We start from the raw sequence: 20,135 nt of genomic DNA on the forward strand, positions 1-20,135 counted from the left end.
TAATTGTTTGGACTGACAGCAAAGATGGCCACGGGGATTCCACCAAGGGCATAAGGCCAGGGTAAGTGGAGGAGGGGTGTGTCTTTTATGAGTTTGAAACGCAGCCAATAACTAGGTTGTTTGTTTCATAGGAAAGTCCAATGCCGCTCTGCACACTGACTCAAGTAATATGATTAAATGCTATACTTTCACTATAGCAGGCTAGCAAGGGCAGAGATGCTGCACTGATTTTTATAAGGCAGCACTGTGTTCCTGATAGAGACCTTTACCTACAGATAGACAGACCATTGGAGGTACTGTTTTCTGTCTCTGGAAGTATACCATTCAATCTGAGGTAAACAATAATCAACCATCTGCTATGTTTATTTTGAGTTTTCGATAATTCATTAAAAGCACATATTTCCTTCTGAATTTGTTGGATGTATAACTTTAGCATTACTTGTTTATCTATTCTTGGTTTGGAAAACACATTTGATACCTGGAAAATAAATGGAAGTGTTTTTTTCCCCACTGTCAAGCTTAATTTTTGTTTTAACCATTAACAGTGGGTTTCTGTGAAAGGGTAATGGTTCATTGTCATGCAGTCATCAAACAGATTCTCATAGTGCTGTTGTTTCAAGTCTAATTCTCACCCCATTTTTTTTTTTTTCAATATGACCTCATGTTAGGGGAAATGTAATTTGTCTTGTCAAAGCAATTCTTTTAGCCTGCTGAGTTCATCTGGAGATAGCTGGAGGCAATCTAGATTCATTGGCCATCAGTCTCAGCGTCCTGACCGGTGCCTCTGAAGCTGCTCTCCCTTAATGTTACAATGGCCGCGCACACTCTGCCTTGTTTTGTGTATAGAAACCAATGACTACTCAGTGACATTCCCACCTCCCCTGTGTTACAAGGTATTGGCTAAACCCCTTAAACAAAGACTGTCCTCCTGCTAAACTTGAGCCCCACTGTGGTCACCATGTGAGATGTGTATTTGACAAGAAATGGGAGACCTTGTAGGCTTAAGGTCATCACAGCAGCCAAAACAGAATGAGCAGATTGAAAACCTACAGCTCTTCAGCTTGATTTTCTGCAGTTTTAACTAGGATCATTCTGGATCCATTGAAAGCTCCTAGATAGACACACTACACTGAACCATCGTAACAACCTTTTCCACTGATCCCCTTTAAAGTAATTTATGATGACGCGACATTCAAGATTTGCACAAATGTATTGAGTCTTTTTTTTCCTTGTCTTCACAGCGATCATAAATGTAATCGAGCTGTACAACAATGTCACATTCAAATTACACTGCAGCGTTCAGCTTTACAGAGCTTTCAGATGTATCATTCTGTCCTCACTCTAACGTAGAATCCCTCCACACTGGGATTTAAAGGAATGAGTGCATTAAATGACAGCCCTGGGGCACTCGCAGTGTGGCTGTGAGAAGAGTCATAGAGGAAGACGCAGGATCTATTTAAATTCAATTGGATTCCAGGAGTAAACACTGTAATCACACGTACCAACACCGAGTCTGTCTGACAGCTTTAATGTTTCACTTTATCACGCTCACTGGAGCCTTCATTTTTGTCGACTTGGTTAAATGTGTCTTTTGGTTTACAAACCACTAGCCCGTGGCTGCGTTCTGCGAGGGCTCTCATCACAATGCTTGACTACATCTTTCTCAGTGACCATGGAAATCTATCTTGAAAAGCTGTATAAATGGGTAGTCTATTTTCTATCATTGCATACGAATGTAATACTATACAATTATTTACTCAACATTCGGAACTGTATATTGATATGAGTATTGTTACTGCTTTCTAAGGTGTGATAGCTGTGTGGACATAAGCAGTGTAACATCAATGTATTTATTAATGTAAGAGCTCTACTAAGTGTTGTAAGGGCAGTTACATTGACCTTGTTATTGAAGCGTTCCTCTCACCCTCAGTAACAGGCAGGGACTATGTGTGGCTGGCTCATACAAATATATATTTTTTTTCTCTCTCTGGCTCCCACAGAAACCCCCCTGAAAGGAGAGGATGTTCTAGGAGACAAATCGTTTTCTGACTCGTCCCTGTTTGCCCACTGGGGTCAGGAGCTGAGCGCTGACAGCCGCAGGGTGGCCCTGAAGATGTTTCAGTACTACGGCTACAACGGCTACCTCAGCGACCGCCTCTCCCTGGACAGAGCCATCCCAGACCTCAGACCTGATGGGTAAGCTGAGCTATCTGAATGAAGCACTGAGAATATCACCCACTTAAACTTCTGCTGTCCCCCATCCAAGTCATACCAGTAGCCCAGGGGCTAACAGGACCTTCATATCAAGATTTCACTATGGTCTGACTATAACACACTAGTTGTGATCGTTTTGGATAGACTATACGGAAGAGCACGCATTAGTCCCCACTTGTTTGACTGTGTAGAGAGCATAAAAAACAAAGCTGCCTAGTGGGTTTTCATGTTGAGAATATGCCTCTGCATTTGACTCAAGCCTTCACTGTTTTGACAGGCAACAGAGGAGGAAAGTGTTACTTCAAAACAGCGGGGTGCAATTTTATCTCCCATGATTACCAACTCTTGTCTACCCAGTAGGAGCATAAAATACCCTCACTCTCCCTCTGTCTATCTGTGGTTCTCACACTATAAAGTTACATTGTGAAAAGTGTCATCTTATCCCATTGTTTGCTTCACATATGCTTTTATCTGGATCACACTGAAATACACATTGTATTGTTGCTGTCACATCTGCTGTTGCGTTTGGAGGTCTGCCAGGGACATTAACATAACAACCACCTCAACATTGAGACTACAAATTGCCGAAGTGTCTGAGAAACAGACTAATCTTTTTAATATAGCTAGAATGTTATTGCTATGAATGTCCACTTCTCTAAATCAGGTCCCTTCTTTCCACACTCCGCTCACAATAGGTCTGTTTTCTCCCCAGGTGTAAAAACATCACGTATCCATCTAACCTCCCTCAAGTTAGCATTGTGTTTATCTTTGTGAACGAGGCCTTGTCCGTCATCCTGCGTTCCATCCACTCTGCCATGCACAGGACCCCCTCCCACCTCCTCAAAGAGATCATCCTGGTTGACGACAACAGTGACAACGGTGAGCATCATTAGACTATAGAACTGAAATGATCCATGATGAAAGTGTATTGCAACCAAGTGTTTTGTCTGAAGCAGCCGTAGCTTGCCCATATTTTGTTTGATTGCCTTTTCCTTTGAGAACTTGAGCAGTGGTACTTTTCTTTCGCTCTGGGCCTTTGCTCTGTTGGCCTCCAGTTTCTGTGGGAATCTTCTAGTCTTAGTAATTACCCCTTTGTTTCCTGTAGACTATCTCTAATCTAGCTCTTTAATGTCCTTAATTATGGGCTGTGCTCACTGGATTTAAAGGATAGGTGAAAGAATACTAATTAGCAGGAAAAGCAGGGAGATCTGCCAGATGGTAGATTACCATCCAAAGAGGTTGTATTATGGCCTCTCAGCTGTGTGAGTCCACTGGTTCTGAGCTCTGTCTCAAACTGTGCCTGGTTTAAAACACCAGCTGATCCGATGGAGTCTCACCACAAGCACAGTCTTTTAAAACAGTGCAGCCGTATCGATGAGCGGCCTGTGTCTACTGTTACTAATGACCACTGTCACACAGACTGGTGTGGAGGGGAAGGCTGATTAAAGATGAAGCCAGCTGTGAGATGTAGGCAAACCTCCTGCTGTTGTAGAGTTTGTGCAGGACGACATCACTAAAAGTCAATAATGCCCGCTATCAGTTGGTGCAGACTGCTGATTGGAAAGAATGCTGTTGGGTGGGTCAGTGGGTTGGGTCAGCCAGAAGAACCTCATACTCTCCCTGCTGGGATAAGAACTAATTTAAAGATATCCCTCTTTCTCTTTCCTTTTCTCCCTCGCCTCTTTTCTCCTCTCTATCCTGCTGTGCACTCAACCTCCTGCACCCTTCTACTAATCCATAGGTACCTGAGGCACACTTTATTGCCTCTGCGAGTTGACAGCCTCCTGGGACAGTCCATTATTACCTGGGTATGGGGGGTAGGCTGAGTGCCCCTGTCTGGAGATGCCATGGAAATTCCAAAGGTTGTTGCCATCCTCTCTCAGCTCAAGTGGATTACCGTGTCCCATGGAGTCTTTGATTTTATCACGTAATTGGGAGGCAGAGAGCAGCCCCTGAGGTCCCTCGGGAAAGCTAGTCACGCTGTGACATTTTACTAATGGCATTGCAACCTGTTTGCCTGAGCATTCTGTCAGATTCACTCTGATAGATTTACCCTTATCATTATCGTCATGATTTCTAATCTTATCTCTACTAAACGTTGTCATCCTGTTGACCCGTGGTGCTGCCGAGGCCGTTTCAGGGGGTCACCATCTAGCTGCGGTCCTCCAGCATCAGGAGCATCATAATGGGAATCTCTGTCTGCAGAGCGAGTTCACCTCCACCTCCACCCAGCATTAGCATGCAGGAGACACTGTGACCGTTGAGGGGAAGAAGGGCCAATTTGCCTGGCTGATTGGATGATGTACCCTGCCTGAGGAAGACATGTCTCCATGCCACAGGGACTCTGACAGGTGTCCAATCATCTGACTGATTGGAGGAAGGCTCAAGATTTCATTGGAAGCCAAGCAGGATTTGGATTGGCTGCCAATGACTCCTCAGTGTTTCAACATTGAGCTACACACTACTGTATTTAAGGATAATTGTTAACAGCAGAACTTATATTGTTTGGAATGTTGTCAGTCCTTAGTTGAACCTGTGATCTTGTGTATTTCTCTGTATTCAAATTAGCATGAGGTCATCTGACAGGGTTGTATCACAGAGTGAGTTTCTAAATGATTATCATTACGAACAGGCAATGAGAACCCCTTAGGTACATCCTAACAGACAGAGTAGAATATCTATGAGGGTGTCATGCCTTGTTATCCAGCTACTCTCCATTGCAGGGAGAAAGGCCTTATATCACAGGGCAAGAGCAAGAAGCATGAAGGAGGATCCATCTTTGTCCATCTACTCTCTCTGTCACTCTCTGGTCCCTCATCTTCTCTGACTCCATACATCAGTCCTCTCTCGCTCTCTCGCACTCGCGCTCTCTCTCTCGCTTTCTTTTCTCTTTCCCTCGCTCTCTCGGTCTGGGCGGAGTGATGAGGATTTGTTCATGTATTACATTCACAGCCCTGACAGAGTTGCCAACCCAGGCTCATTTTGAGTGATGGATGGCAGCCTCTGTGTCTCGCCAACTCCCAGCTTTTAGCTACAGTACATACAGAAACTTTGACTCAACAACAAGGATTGGGTCCATCCCCCCCTGGATTATAAACTCCTCAACTGTGCCCAATTTAGAAAGACACATTTGGAATATTGGAAATGGCTTAACAGTGAGTTCCAAAAGTATTGGGAGAGTGACAAATTTGTTGTTGTTTTGGCTCTGTACTCCAGCACTTTGGATTTTAAATAATACAATGACTATAAGGTTAAAGTTCATAAATTAATTTGAGGGTATTTTCATCAGCATACTAAACAAGCTGACAGTCTGCACTTTAACCTCACGGTCATTTTATCATTTCAAATCCAAAGTGCTGGAGTACAGAGCCAAAGCAACAACAGTCAGTCCCAATACTTTTGGAGCTCACTGTATATCATCACCTATTCATTATGCTTCTTATACAGACGTAGGATCTTAATTTGAGCCAGTTTGCTACAGCAGGAAAATAATCCTGCAGCAACAGGAAATGTGAATTATGATGTGTATTGTAATTAATTGATATTTTGTAGGGGTTAATACATTTTTTGTAAGAGAAAAATCAAGTCTGAAATTTCGAAGTGGAAATTACAAACTTCAGAAGACTTTTTAAACCTCAACACGTTTTAAAGGAAAGTTATCCTGCAACAGGGTGATCAAATTAAGATCCTACATCTGTACTGTGCATTTGCTTTTATAGCAACCTATTATGTCCATGATTCTGCAGTTGTCTTCATCTTTTTCCACAAATTTACAAAACAGAATATTTATCAAAGGAACTTTGAATCTATATGAAAAACACTTTGCACTTGATGACTTCACAAATTGAGAGGATGTTGCAGTTTTGTGCAGCTGGGTACTCCCACAGCTCTAACTGTAGGACTGTGCCTATTACATTCAAACATGAGAATTTCATAGGGAGCTTCAGTTAGGGTATCAGTCATAAAAGATTGATATTCTTGGTCATCAGCCGTTCCCAGGGTAATGAACCTGTAACTCCATGTGCTTTATTATGATTCATTAGAAACCATTACACTTCATCATTATTTTTTTCAATTCACACACATCTGATTCTCTTAATTATTAATTGTATAAAACAAATGACTTAAGGCGGCTGATGAAACGTCATCAGCACGTGCCCTTAAGGTGCCAATTGCTTTCCTGAGGAGACTGATAAAGGGAATGATCTGAACAGAGAATGTCATTTAGCTACTCCCCATTCCATCACTGAACTGATATGTGCCACTCTGAAAGCATTAACACAATTTGTGAAACATCTAGCAGCTTGTAACCAACGCTCATTTTCTGAAATGGAACAGCCCCACCATTCACAGCACGTCCAGTTGGGCTATTGAACTTTCCCCAAAGATCGATGAGGGACAAATTTTGCTCAAGGATAAACAAAACGCTAGTGCGCTCAGCCAAAAATAACAACTATTTCAAGGGCAATGTGTTGTGCTTCAAGGCAGCAAACAAGGTTCTCTCAGAACACGATCTACTTGACCTGAACTGGGACTGCATGGTGCTGGAGTGGTTATTATAAATAAATGTACCATTGTATTATAAAATAATCTAATTCAGTCATGTACTTTTTCAAATTCTGCTGCATGTATTATATTTGCTGAAAAATGTATCTTAGGTCTAGTAGAAATCTCGTGTTTTTTTATTTTTTATTCAGTGAGATTCTATAGTACCTGGGTAACCGGGAAACCTAATGAGAATGTGTGGTGGTTGTTAGATGTTTTAGTGAATGTTAGGAGAACATTCCAAGGATATTTCATCAAAAACATTTTGGATTAATGCTTTTGGGATGTTATCATCCGAATGTTCCCAGTTTGCTGGATCGCTACAAATGCTTTCTCAAAGGTTCTTCAGTCGATCTCGGTGGAGCGCAATCCCCGTAGCGTTGTGTTGTAATGTGTGTACTGACTGAAAAGGGAACCACCCAGATAGGCAGGGAGGCCTTCTGTCCCTTTCTCTGTGGATCCATTAGTGTTTACAGTAAGTCATTACTCCCAGGTGGACTGTTTAGTATGGTGACGTGTGATTATTGGATTATGGCTGCCAGCCATACACAGCACAGTAGTTGTAGTGCTTAGGGGTCCCTCTGTTCCTGGCCTGTAGTCATACCATCTGGTGAACATTGTGCGAGATGACTGATAGCTCGTCAGATGCAACCAAGCAGGTGCCTGGTGGTGGTGTGCAGAGTCATTTACCACATCTTTCGACTTTATGATTCAGCAGAACGCTGAGACTTGAACAAAGACTCTTCCAACGTGCCCATCTTCATACTGTAGGCATTTCTCTGGAAGTTTACTCAACACAGCTCATTAAAGTGTATTTAATATTCTTTGTAATTGACTGAAACCTTTGGATTGGCTGGCATTTCATCGGCTGCTATTCCCCAATGTGTGATTACTCTGAATGTAAAGATTTCCTGTCCTGTAGAGTGAATTGTGATGTTTCAGGTTAAACCTGCGTGCTAACTGGAACTATCTGTCCGCTGACGTCAGTTGATATCAGGTGGTTGACCTTGTGTTTCCTTCAGTTGGAGACTTGGCTTGACATGTTGATTAGTAAGCCCTTTACAGGTTGAAATGGCAGATTTGGACACTGATAAGTGCCTAAATTGGAACGCAGTGGCTGCACAGTTACATGCTATACATGACGTCAGAGCTCAGGGTCTTTACAACTCATTATGGGTTTTGAAGGACTACCGTTCTGAATTTGAGCTCCGCGCACGACAAATGTTTTTCTTCTCATTAACAAAAGTTGAAGGAGAGGCAGCGTGACAACATTTCAGTTGACATATGTATATTCACTTTTCAATTCACATCAGTAACAGAACGTCATGTGCCGCAAGAGGGTTCGGCGCTCGGCAACGGACATTTTACCGTAAATATTCCTATGAACTATCCCAGTAGACTATAGCCACAACCAGTATGCTTCAACTATGCAAGCCACGTTTCATCTTAACCAGATTAAACATTTGAAAAATGGAAACAAACCACATTCTCTTGAATAAGGCAACAATTCACAAGCATGTGCAGACGATAAGTTGGGCCAGTAACCGAAAGGCTGCTGGTTCAACTCCTCGAGCCGGTAAGGTGGAAAAAGCAAGGCAGTTAACCCCCAGCAAAAACAGCTCCCCCGGGCACCGATGATGTGGACGTTGGTTAAGGCAACTCTTGACAGATGAGCTCTTCACAGATGAAAGCAGGTTCACACTGAGCACATGTGACAGTCTGGGGACGCCATGGAGAACGTTCTGCTGCCTGCAACATCCTCCAGCATGACCGGTTTGGCGGTGGGTCAGTCATGGTGTAGGGTGGCATTTCTTTGGGGGGCTGCACAGCCCTCCATGTGCTCGCCAGAGGTAGCCTGACTGCCATTAGGTACCGAGATGAGATCCTCAGACCCCCTGTGAGACCATATGCTGGTGCGGTTGGCCTTGGGTTCCTCCTAATGCAAGACAATGCTAGACCTCATGTGACTGGAGTGTGTCAGCAGTTCCTGCAAGAGGAAGGCATTGATGCTATGGACTGGCCCGCCCGTTCCCCAGACCTGAATCCAATTGAGCACATCTGGGACATCATGTCTCGCTCCATCCACCAACTGGATTGGTTGCACCACAGACTGTCCAGGAGTTGGCGGATGCTTTAGTCCAGGTCTGGGAGGAGATCCCTCAGGAGACCATCCGCCACCTCATCAGGAGCATGCCCAGGCATTGTAGGGAGGTCATACAGGCACGTGGAGGCCACACACACTACTGAGCCTCATTTTGACTTGTTTTAAGGACATTACATCAAAGTTGGATCAGCCTGTAGTGTGGTTTTCCACTTTTAATTTTGAATGTGACTCCAAATCCAGACATCCATGGGTTGATAAATTTGATTTCCATTGATCATTTTTGTGTGATTTTGTTGTCAGCACATTCAACTATGTAAAGAAAAAAGTATTTAAGAATATTTCATTCAGATCTAGAATGTGTTATTTTAGTGTTCCCTTTATTTGTTTGAGCAGTGTATATATGACGTTACCGCGTCGTTTCCCCTGACCAGCCCAGATTTAGGCTATCTGCAGCTGGTGTTGTTCTAGGCTGTAGTTGATAAGCATGAGTTGGAAAATCATGAGGCATATCAATGCATTTCTTTTTTGAGGTGGCGGGTATGGGGTCCATATAAAACAGCTCATCGCAACTCCCCAGTGAATTTGCTTATATAGTTTACTCATGTTTTCAGTCATAATTTGTGTGTGTGTGTTTATATATGAGGCGTCACTAAAGTCCCGGGTTCGAATCAAGGCTGTATCACATCTGGCCCTGATTGGGAGTCCCATAGTGCAGTGCATGATTTGCCCACCGTCGTTCGGGTTTGGCCTGGGTAGGCTGTCATTGTAAATAAGAATTTGTTCTTAACTGACTTGCCTAGTTAAATAAAAAATTGAATAAAAAATGTCTCTGCTTGACACTCACCATTAAGGAGATTGGGGGTAAGGCCCTGCTATAGACTAGTGTCCTGTCCAAGGGGTTTACTTGTACATCAAGCTGCCTCATGCTACAGAAACAGGAGATGGCACATCAGGAGCCTGTTCCAGCTTGCACAAGCCAAGGCTACTTACTTACTTTACTCTGGGACCTGTGATGCCACCTCTGAAATCACCACATAATGTTAAAAATGTATATATCCTTTTTGTATGATCTACTATTGACATTATACATTTATGTTGGTGGTGGGGATGGGCTTCCATAGTTTACGTGGCTCAGTGCAGGTAAAAACTCAATAAAATCTTATATTAGGAAAATGTCTACATTTGAGCGGTTTCAAAAGTATTGCTCTAGGAGTGTTGGGCTGAACAAAGAAATTCTGTTCCCACTGCCTTGCTTCAAGGGGGGCAACTGTCAGGTGAGCGTTGTGCTCTCCCTCTGAAGGTAGATGTAGAATGTTTGCAAGTTCACATTATTAAAAACAGTATAGCCAGGGTATTCTCTCAACCTCTAGAAAATCGGTTGTGGTGTGAAAAGGGTCAAAGTTGCCCCAACCACTCCTGCTAATTGGGCAACTTTTTTTGGTTGTTTGAGTGATGGAAATGGTGTGTGCATATGACGAGGACTCAATGTATTTTGAAAAATGACATTTTGAGGATTATAATAAATACTGCTTTGATGTCACACAAGCAAGCCAAATGTGCACTTCACATTTCCATATCATAAAACTCATGTAATATACAGTGGTTTATGATCAGTTGCAAGATGCCATGGCATTAGACACTGGGCTGTCCTAAACAGAATGAGCCTATGTTTGTTGTATTGTGAATAAAAAAAAATTCACAACCACACACAGAATGGAGTCATGCACTTATGACTCCATTCTATGTGCACACAAATGACAATCCTGCTTTTCTGAATTGCCTTGTGAAAGCCTAACACTGTAAGATCATATTTTATAATTTAGCTAGTCATGCTGGCAATAGAACAAGCTTTCAAATTATGCCCACCCTAACTCAGCTTCTGATTTGTAATGGATCGTTTTTGAATTGAGTAAACAACAGCACTTTGTGTGATGGCGGGGATGCAGGTCTGTGTTCCAAACAAAACGACTACAAGTGTGCTTGCTCTAGTTCCTCAACAGCACATCTAGGAGAGCAATAAAAAGCACCTTGTAGTTGAAGACTCTCCTTTGAGTCATAAAAGTGCATTGAAATAACTTAGGAACTGTGCAGACTTTGGAGAGGTGTGTGGCCATTTTGAGACACCAGAAAGACCTCTTACTCAAACCCTTGTAATTATGTTGCATCTACCCCAAATTTCCCATGAACATTCTTATCATATTACTGAATGTATCCAGAGTATTTACAGATTTTGTTGTCAACAAATGTGGCAAAAAGTCCAGTAAATAAAATCAACAGTGTAGTGTTTGGATTGAGTCTTGTGTCAGGTGAACTCTCCTCACCTTTAGTGACTAACACTAATTTCCCCATAATCTCCAAATTGTTCCCTTTTAATTGCTACCATGGTTATGCATACAGTATGCTTTCCATGTTTCTTCTGTAAGAAACATTTGAATTTAGCCCTATAGGCCAATACCCATGAGTGTAAGGGGTTAGAGAAAAACAGTCTTTGGTTGACCTCTATAGCAACACTTTACAAGCCGTGGCACTATGCCACCATCTTTATTTAGGCCCATTCATTTCCATAAACCTACAGTTTGTGTGACTCAAGCTTAATGTTGAACTGATGATGTAGTGACTTGTTGGTTTGTCGAAAAGTGAAATACTGTACTGAGGCCAAAAGCACCAACTGTGCCCAATTCCTGCTTTTACTTTCACTCTTTTGATAGAATTGCGGTTTGATTCTTCAGGATTGCAATATCCCCTCATGCACAGCGAGCCCTATGGAGCCCTACAACTGGAGGCAACTTCTTTGGTCTAGTGATCAAAGCAGTGGAGCATGAGTGCTTTTGGCTGCCTCCCCCTACCCTTAAATACCCCAAGGTGGATAAGATGGAGTCTATTGGGTGTGGTGTAGGCTATGTATCATCAGTAGCCTTTCTTACTTACCTCAGCAGAGATTGAGGAAACTCTAGGTTTAACACATTATTGTGTGCATATGTGTGTTTGCGTGTGTGTGTGCCTAATCATGTGTGTTTGTGTGCATTCATTTCTTGTGTCTGTGTGTGTCCTTTTTAGATGAGCTGAAGGAGAAGCTACAGGACTTTGTGTCTGAGACCAACAGCCAGCGTCCCGGCTTCATCAAGGTGGTGCGCCATGATAAACAGGAGGGTCTGATCCGCTCCAGGGTGAGTGGGTGGAGGGCGGCCACCGCTCCGGTTGTGGCCCTGTTCGACGCCCACGTGGAGTTCAACATAGGCTGGTGAGTCACATGACATACACACACACAGTACATTAACACACTTCCTTACACTGATTTGTGAAGCATATGGGTTCTCAGCTACAGCACTCTATGGCCATGCTCAAAGCCACATTTGATCGAATACTTTTTTTTATTTTTATTAAAAAATAAAAATATTCACCTTTATTTAACCAGGTAGGCCAGTTGAGAAAAAGTTCTCATTTACAACTGCGACCAGGCCAAGATGAAGCAAACCAGTGCGACAAAAACAACACAGTTACACATGGGATAAACAGTCGTACAGTCAATAACAAAATAGAAAAATCTGTATACAGTGTGTGGAAATGAAGTAAGGCAATAAATAGGCCAATAGTGCCGAAATAATAATTACAATTTAGCAATTTACACTGGAGTGCTGTATGTGCAGATTAGGATGTGCAAGTAGAAATACTGGTGGGCAAAAGAGCAGAAAAACAAAAACAAATATGGGGATGAGGTAGGTAGGTGGTTGGTTGGGCTATTTACAGATGGGCTGTGTACAGCTGCAGCGATCGGTGAGCTGCTCTGACATCTGACGCGTAAAGTTAGTTAGGGAGATATGTCTCCAACTTCAGTGATATTTTTTTTTGCGCAATTCGTTCCAGTCATTGGCAGCAGAGAACTGTAAGGAAAGGCGGCCAAAGCAGGTGTTTGCTTTGGGGATGACCAGTGAAATATATCTGCTGGAGCGAGTGCTACGGGTGGGTGTTGCTATGGTGACCAGTGAGCTGAGCTAAGGCAGAGCTTTACCTAGCAAAGACTTATAGATGACCTGAAGCCAGTGGGTTTGGCGACGACTATGTAACGAGGACCAGCCAACGAGAGCATACAGGTCGCAGTGGTGGGTAGTATAAGGGGCTTTGGTGACCAAAAGGATGGCACTGTGATAGACTGCATCCAATTTGCTGGGTAGAGTGTTGGAGGCTATTTTGTAAATCAAATCAAATCAAATCAAATTTATTTATATAGCCCTTCGTACATCAGCTGATATCTCAAAGTGCTGTACATAAACCCAGCCTAAAACCCCAAACAGCAAGCAATGCAGGTGTAGAAGCACGGTGGCTAGGAAAAACTCCCTAGAAAGGCCAAAACCTAGGAAGAAACCTAGAGAGGAACCAGGCTATGTGGGGTGGCCAGTCCTCTTCTGGCTGTGCCGGGTGGAGATTATAACAGAACATGGCTAAGATGTTCAAATGTTCATAAATGACCAGCATGGTCGAATAATAATAAGGCAGAACAGTTGAAACTGGAGCAGCAGCACAGCCAGGTGGACTGGGGACAGCAAGGAGTCATCATGTCAGGTAGTCCTGGGGCATGGTCCTAGGGCTCAGGTCCTCCGAGAGAGAGAAAGAGAGAAGGAGAGAATTAGAGAACGCACACTTAGATTCACACAGGACACCGAATAGGACAGGAGAAGTACTCCAGATATAACAAACTGACCCTAGCCCCCCGACACATAAACTACTGCAGCATAAATACTGGAGGCTGAGACAGGAGGGGTCAGGAGACACTGTGGCCCCATCCGAGGACACCCCCAATGACATGGCCGAAGTCAAGGATCGGTAGGATGGTCAGTTTAATGAGGGTATGTATGGCAGTGTGTGTGAAGGAGGCTTTGTTGCGAAATAGGAAGCTGATTCTAGATTTAATTTTGGATTGGAGATGCTTAATGTGAGTCTGGAAGGAGAGTTTACAGTCTAGCCAGACACCTAGGTATTTATAGTTGTCCACATATTCTAAGTTGGAACCGTCCAGAGTAGTGATGCTAGTCGGGCAGGCGGGTGCGGGCAGCGATCGGTTGAAGAGCATGCATTTCATTTTACTTTTGTCTCCTGAGGTATAGCTAAGAGTTGCCAGTGTGGTGGCATGACATGTCTATGATGACAGTGTGGCAGGTAGTGTGTGAGGCCTACTGTAGGCCCTACACATACTTCCCTGGGGTACAACGATCATTGCTCTGACAGAGTTCTCATACCGTCGAATTGTGGTCTCAACAGCCTGACCCAAATCTGTCAGGGCCGTTTGAACAGCATCCAAAATATTTCTGTTTTTAATTCGGTATTAAACCTACATAGCACAAATGGCATCCCTCAGGAATGCTTTTACCTAGATGTGCACTTGCTACAGGCCGATTCATTGTTTCAGTCTGAAAACTTGGCAGGAGTGCCTACGCACATGGTTTGTTCAGAATACAATAGATTCATTTTCCAAATCAGCTTCTACAAACTAATCTGTTTTTAGTGTCACACACTAGATGGGTGCAGTGAAATGTGTTGTTTTACAGGGCCAGCCATAGTAGTACAGCATCCCTGGAGCAAACTAGGGTTAAATGCCTTGCTCAAGGGCACATCAACAGATTGTTCACTTTCTTGGCTCAGGTATTCGAACCAGCAACCTTTCGTTTACTGGCCCAATGCTCTAACCGCTAGGTTACCTGCCACCCTGTCTCTACTTGTAACTATTGGTATATAGCTAATCCAAGCCTTTACTGAGCATGATTGCACAACTATTGTATACTGTTTGCATTTGTTTTTTTGTGCTCATTTTGAGAAGTGAATCATTAACACATCTATGCTCTATTCTCACATTTCTTTTTTTCCCAGTGGCTTAAACTTTACATATACATTTTAGTAATTTAGCAGACGCTCCTATCCACAGCGACTTATAATTAGTGCATTCATCTTAAGCTAGCTGGGTGAGACAACCACATATTACAGTCATCGCAAATACATTTTTCCTCTAAAGTAGTTATCAGCAAAGTCAGTGCTAGTAAGATAATACACATTTTTTATATTTGACATTTTTGGACCCTTAGTTACAATGGACCCTGGATCTTTTTTTAGGGGTTGTTACAGAAAGTTAATTGCAGAGTTTTTATTCATTGCACATGGTCCTCATTTACATGTGTAGGGTAGGTAATTGAGCTTCTCATGTACTCAAACTTAATTGCATTCTACTATGTGTTTGAAGGGCTGAGCCTGTTCTCATGAGAATTCAGGAGGACAGAACACGCATCATCTCTCCGTCGTTTGATAACATCAAATACGACACGTTTGAGATTGAAGAGTACCCACTGTCTGCTCAGGGCTTCGACTGGGAGCTGTGGTGCCGCTACCTCAACCCACCCAAGGCCTGGTGGCACCAGGCCAACAACAGTGCTCCAATTAGGTAGGTAGAAATATGGGGACTTATGAATATATATTCTTTCAGATCTTTTGTATGCAGGCAGAATGTGATGGTTGCGTTGTTTCATAACACCTGTTAAAACATGCAGTGTGTGTGTTCTGATTTACAAGGCAAATGCATACATACAGTATACATGCCAATTAAGTATCCAGGTGTATTAGAATATACTGTAAGTAATGGGAACACAATATTCTTTTGATAGAGATATACATTTTATTTGGGGTAACAGTTTGTACAAGATACCAAGAGGATGACACATGAAAGTGTAAAAACACTTATTTCCTCTTGCAGGACAAAAACAGGATATAACGCATTGAAATATACATTGATTGATTTAATTTGTTCATGCCTCCAAGTTATTATTTTTTTAGTTCAGTAAAGTATCCAGTAGGTCGACTAACACATGTAAATACATGTTGTATCTATTCCATGTGTGATGGTGTAGGAGCCCTTCTCTGATTGGCTGCTTCGTGGTGGACAGGCTGTACTTTGAGGAGATTGGCCTGCTTGACGAGGGGATGGAGGTGTATGGGGGCGAGAACGTGGAGCTGGGCGTCAGGGTGAGTAATAACGCCACATCCAGCAGGCACAGGGCATTGTTCATTTAGGTAATGGCTCTGATCCTGGGGAATTAACAATGATAATAATCCACACTGTTTTTGGCAGCCCTACCTTTTTATGTAAAGTGTCCTCTGGCTCAAAGCGTTGTGCGGTCTGTAATTAGAACACATTAACAATGTATAGTAAGAGGACTAGGAGGAGTTATACCACCCCAAACTCATTTAATTTTTTTCTATTTCAGTCTTTAAAGGCCCCCTTATTTCCTAGCAAAGAAAAATGTCAGATTTAAATCAACACCTTTAATACACTTCAAAGACTGCTTTGGGTTGTGCCAGTTATATTTCTTTGTGTTAATCTTACGTCATATTTCCAGACTGTCGAGCATACCTCCAGTCAAGTATATTCCCTGTATGTGTGAGTGATGGTCCATTCCCCTGCCTCAGCTCTCTCTCCGAGGCAGACTCTGTGTGATCTCAGCAGTACAATGAGCAGATGGGCCAGAGGAGGCACGACTTCCCCAGGGAGGTCTAATAATAACCCTGCTATACTCACTGTACACATACCGCCACTAAAACCGCAATCAACTCCAACAATAACACCCAGAGACGAGACAAACAGTCTTCCTCCAGCTGTACCTTTTAGATGACAGTAGAGAGAGAGAGCGAGAGAGAGTTGATGCCAAAGTGGGGAAATATCCATCCTCTGTAATGACAGATGTAATCATCAGTCACTTTTTAGGAAAGAGGAGGGAGATTAGTCCCATAAGTCATTTTCCTCCAAAAAATGACATGCTTTTAAGATTTGGGGCTTGATAATGGCCCGCTGATTGCTTTCTGCTGAAAATGTTGGTGATTTTTATCACCTACATAATACATCAGTGTCCTGCATACTGCTATGTACAAACAGTTGATGAATAATTTCAGGTAACTACCTGCTGCTTGAACCCCGTGCTGTTTTAATGGCTGGGGTCTGTATCTGGACTGAGTCCTATAGGAAGTGACCCCTGGTCCTTGGATGGAGGGTTAATGTGGCGTAGCCTGCAGCCCTTGTCTGTGTCCTGGATGTGTGGACTGATGGGAGGCATTGGTCTGACAGAAGGAGATGCAGTGAATTGAGAGCTGCAGGACTGGAGCCCATTGATTCCCTGGAACTGATCCCCGATCAGCAAGCGCACTGAGCTCCATCAGGGCCGGCCTCGTGCAGCATATTGGTCCTGCCTGCAGACCACCTGCCTGCACACACTCGGACTGACAGCAGAACAGCGCTAAGGGACATACACAGAGATACTCACACACAAGGCCAACACTGCTGCACAGCGCAGGTGACCTCTCTGGTCTAGGCTTGGGCTTAATCTGTAGGGGGATGACCTGGGTGTATCAGGATGACAGCTGCACCATGTTCACATTCTGTCACTGGAAGAAAATATACAAGGATCATGAAATGTCATATGAATGGCATTTACAATGAATGGTGTTCATTTATTTAATGTATGTGTCAGAGTCTTAACGTAATCGTCCCCTGTGTGCTGCTTTAGCTTGCAGAATGTGTTGCTAGGGAATGGAAATAGAGGAGCTAGAGGGCACGACATGTTCCTGTCCTTTCTGATGAAAAACCCAACTGTAGACGGCGGCCAAATCTAAATGATTTTTCTGAAAGATAATCCCTCAAATTTAATTTGGTAATTAAACACAAAGCAGAAATGTACTTTGTTGTGCTAGATGGTGAGAATTCGGGTTTAATATTTTCCCGGTATTTTACAAATGTTCCATTCTGAGCATAAATCACTTTTCACCCGAGTAACCTGGAATTTCCCGCCAAAACCGGGAGTGTCATTCAAAAGCATTATAAAGTATATAAATTGGCCTATGTCTGGATTTGATTAGAGCTTTGATCGAAGAATTCAAGCCTGAGCCATTAAATCAATTGTATGAGCCCTACATTAAAGACATTTAATGAGCCCATGCCCAAAAAAGCCCAAACAAGCCCAAATGATTGTGCCGTTCAATTTCTTGGCAATTTCTCGCATGGAATAGCCATCATTTCTCAGAACAAGAATAGACTGACAAGTTTCAGAAGAAAATTCTTTGTCACTGCACAAATATTGATGCTCCAGATACTCAACTCGTCTAAGGAAGGACAGTTGTATTGCTTCTTTAATTAGAACAACAGTTTTCAGCTGTGCTAACATAATTGCAAAAGGGTTTTCTAATGATCAATTAGCCTTTTAAAATGATAAACTTGGATAAGCTAACACAACGTGCCATTGGAACACGGGAGTGATGGTTGTTGATAATGGTCCTATGTATGTCTATGTAGATATTCCATAAATAATCTGCTGTTTCCAGCTACACTAGTCATTTACACTAGTCATTTAAAAATCCTACAATGTGATTTTCTGGATTTTTTTTCTTCTCATTTTGTCTGTCATAGTTGAAGTGTACCTATGCTGAAAATTACAGGCCTCATCTTTTTAAGCGGGAGAACTTGCACAATTGGTGGCCGACCTAAATACTTTTTTGCCCCACTGTATATACCTTGCATAATATTTTCCCTTAATGTTATTAGTCTACCTCCTCTTTCTCTCCTATTTTTGCTTCATTCCTTCCTCATTTTTAACAGTTACATGAAATAAGTTTCGTTGTCCTTCATCATTCTATTGACAGAATTAGATGCAGAAGGCTTTCACTTCTCTTCATGAAGATTGAATGATTATGAGTCTGAATAAATAACTGCTATAACCTACCGCCATATCGCGTTCACTCTTCTGGCTGCGATATTTAACATTCAGCAAACAAGCTTCTATCCCTCTTTGAATAGTCTATTGGTATAAGAAAAGCTAATCCAGCAAACCATTCTAGTCTAGATTTTCCTGCATGGAACTCCAAGAGCAAAGGAGCATTTTTTAAGGAGAGACCAGCGAGCACAGGTACGTGTGTATCGCGCAAGAGCTTATTATGCATAACCCATCATTAATTAGCTAAATATAAGGCTAATACTGCATTGAATGTATTACCCGAAGATGTAGGCTTTTTTTTTTTTTATCCTCATCAATCTACACACAGTACTCCATAATGCAAAAAAAAGATTTTTAGAAATGTTTGCTAATTTAAAAAAATATATAAAACTGAAATATCACATTTCCATAAGTATTCAGACCCTTTACGCACCTAGGCAGGGATTACAGCCTCGAGTCTTCTTGGGTATGACGCTTCAAGCTTGGCACATCTGTATTTGGGGAGTTTCTCCTATTATTCTCTGCAGATCCTTTCAAGCTCTGTCAGGTTGGATGGGGAGCGTCACTGCACAGCTATTTTCAGGTCTCTTCAGAGATGTTCAAGTCCGGGCTCTGGCTGGGCCACTCAAGGACATTCAGAGACTTGTCCTGAAGCCACTCCTGTGTTGTCTTGGCTGTGTGCTTAGGGTTGTTGTCCTGTTGGAAGCTGAACCTTCGCTCTGGAGCAGGTTTTCATCAAGGATCTCTCTGTACTTTGACTCCATTCATCTTTCCCTTGATCCCGACTAGTCTCACAGTCCCTGCTGCTGAAAAACATCCCCACAGCATAATGCTACCACCACCATGCTTCACCGTAGGGATGGTGCCAAGTTTCCTCCAGATGTGACACTTCGTATTCAGGCCAAAGAGTTCAATCTTGGTTTCATCAGACCAGGGAATCTTGTTTCTCATGGTCTGAGATTCTTTAGGTCCCTTTTCGCAAACTCCAAGCGGGCTGTCATGTGGCTTCCGTCTGGCCATTCTTCCATAAAGACCTGATTGGTGGAGTGCTGCGGAGATGGTTGTCCTTCTTGAAGGTTCTCCCAACTCCACAGAGATATTCTGGAGCTCTGTCAGCGTGACCATTGGGTTCTTGGTCCCCTCCCTGACCAAGGCCCTTCTCCCCCAATTGCTCAGTTTGGCCATGTGGCCAGGTCTAGAAAGACTCTTAGGGGTTCCAAACTTCTTCAATTTAAAAAGGATGGAGGCCACTGTTCTTGGGGACCTTCAATGCTGCAGACATTTTTTTGGTGCCCTTCCCAGATCTGTGCCTCGACACAATCCTGTCTCGGAGCTTTACGGACAATTCCTTCGACCTCATGCCTTGGCTTTTCAACTGGGGGACCTTATACAGACAGTGTGCCTTTCCAAATCATGTCCAATCAATTTAATTTACTACAGTGGACTCCAATCAAGTTGTAGAAGCATCTCAAGGATGATCAATGGAAACAGCATGCAGGTCAATTTCAAGTCTAATAGCAAAGGGTCTGAAT

General features: G+C 42.9%; 1 protein-coding gene across 1 annotated transcript in view; it reads left to right on the forward strand.

Moving 5' to 3' along the window:
- LOC110526373 (polypeptide N-acetylgalactosaminyltransferase 18) overlaps positions 1-20,135 on the forward strand; it is a 90,100-nt gene that overhangs the window by 45,444 nt on the left and 24,521 nt on the right. Inside the window, exons 2-6 of the mRNA XM_021607289.3 lie at positions 2,001-2,196; positions 2,927-3,093; positions 11,921-12,104; positions 15,093-15,290; positions 15,754-15,868. Of these exons, the coding sequence (XP_021462964.2) occupies positions 2,001-2,196; positions 2,927-3,093; positions 11,921-12,104; positions 15,093-15,290; positions 15,754-15,868 (860 nt within the window). The remainder of the gene's footprint in view (positions 1-2,000; positions 2,197-2,926; positions 3,094-11,920; positions 12,105-15,092; positions 15,291-15,753; positions 15,869-20,135) is intronic.

This window comes from Oncorhynchus mykiss, chromosome 6 (genome assembly GCF_057628025.1).
Source record: "Oncorhynchus mykiss isolate SJ-2025 chromosome 6, ASM5762802v1, whole genome shotgun sequence".
In the NCBI taxonomy this organism is placed as follows: Eukaryota; Metazoa; Chordata; class Actinopteri; order Salmoniformes; family Salmonidae; genus Oncorhynchus; species Oncorhynchus mykiss.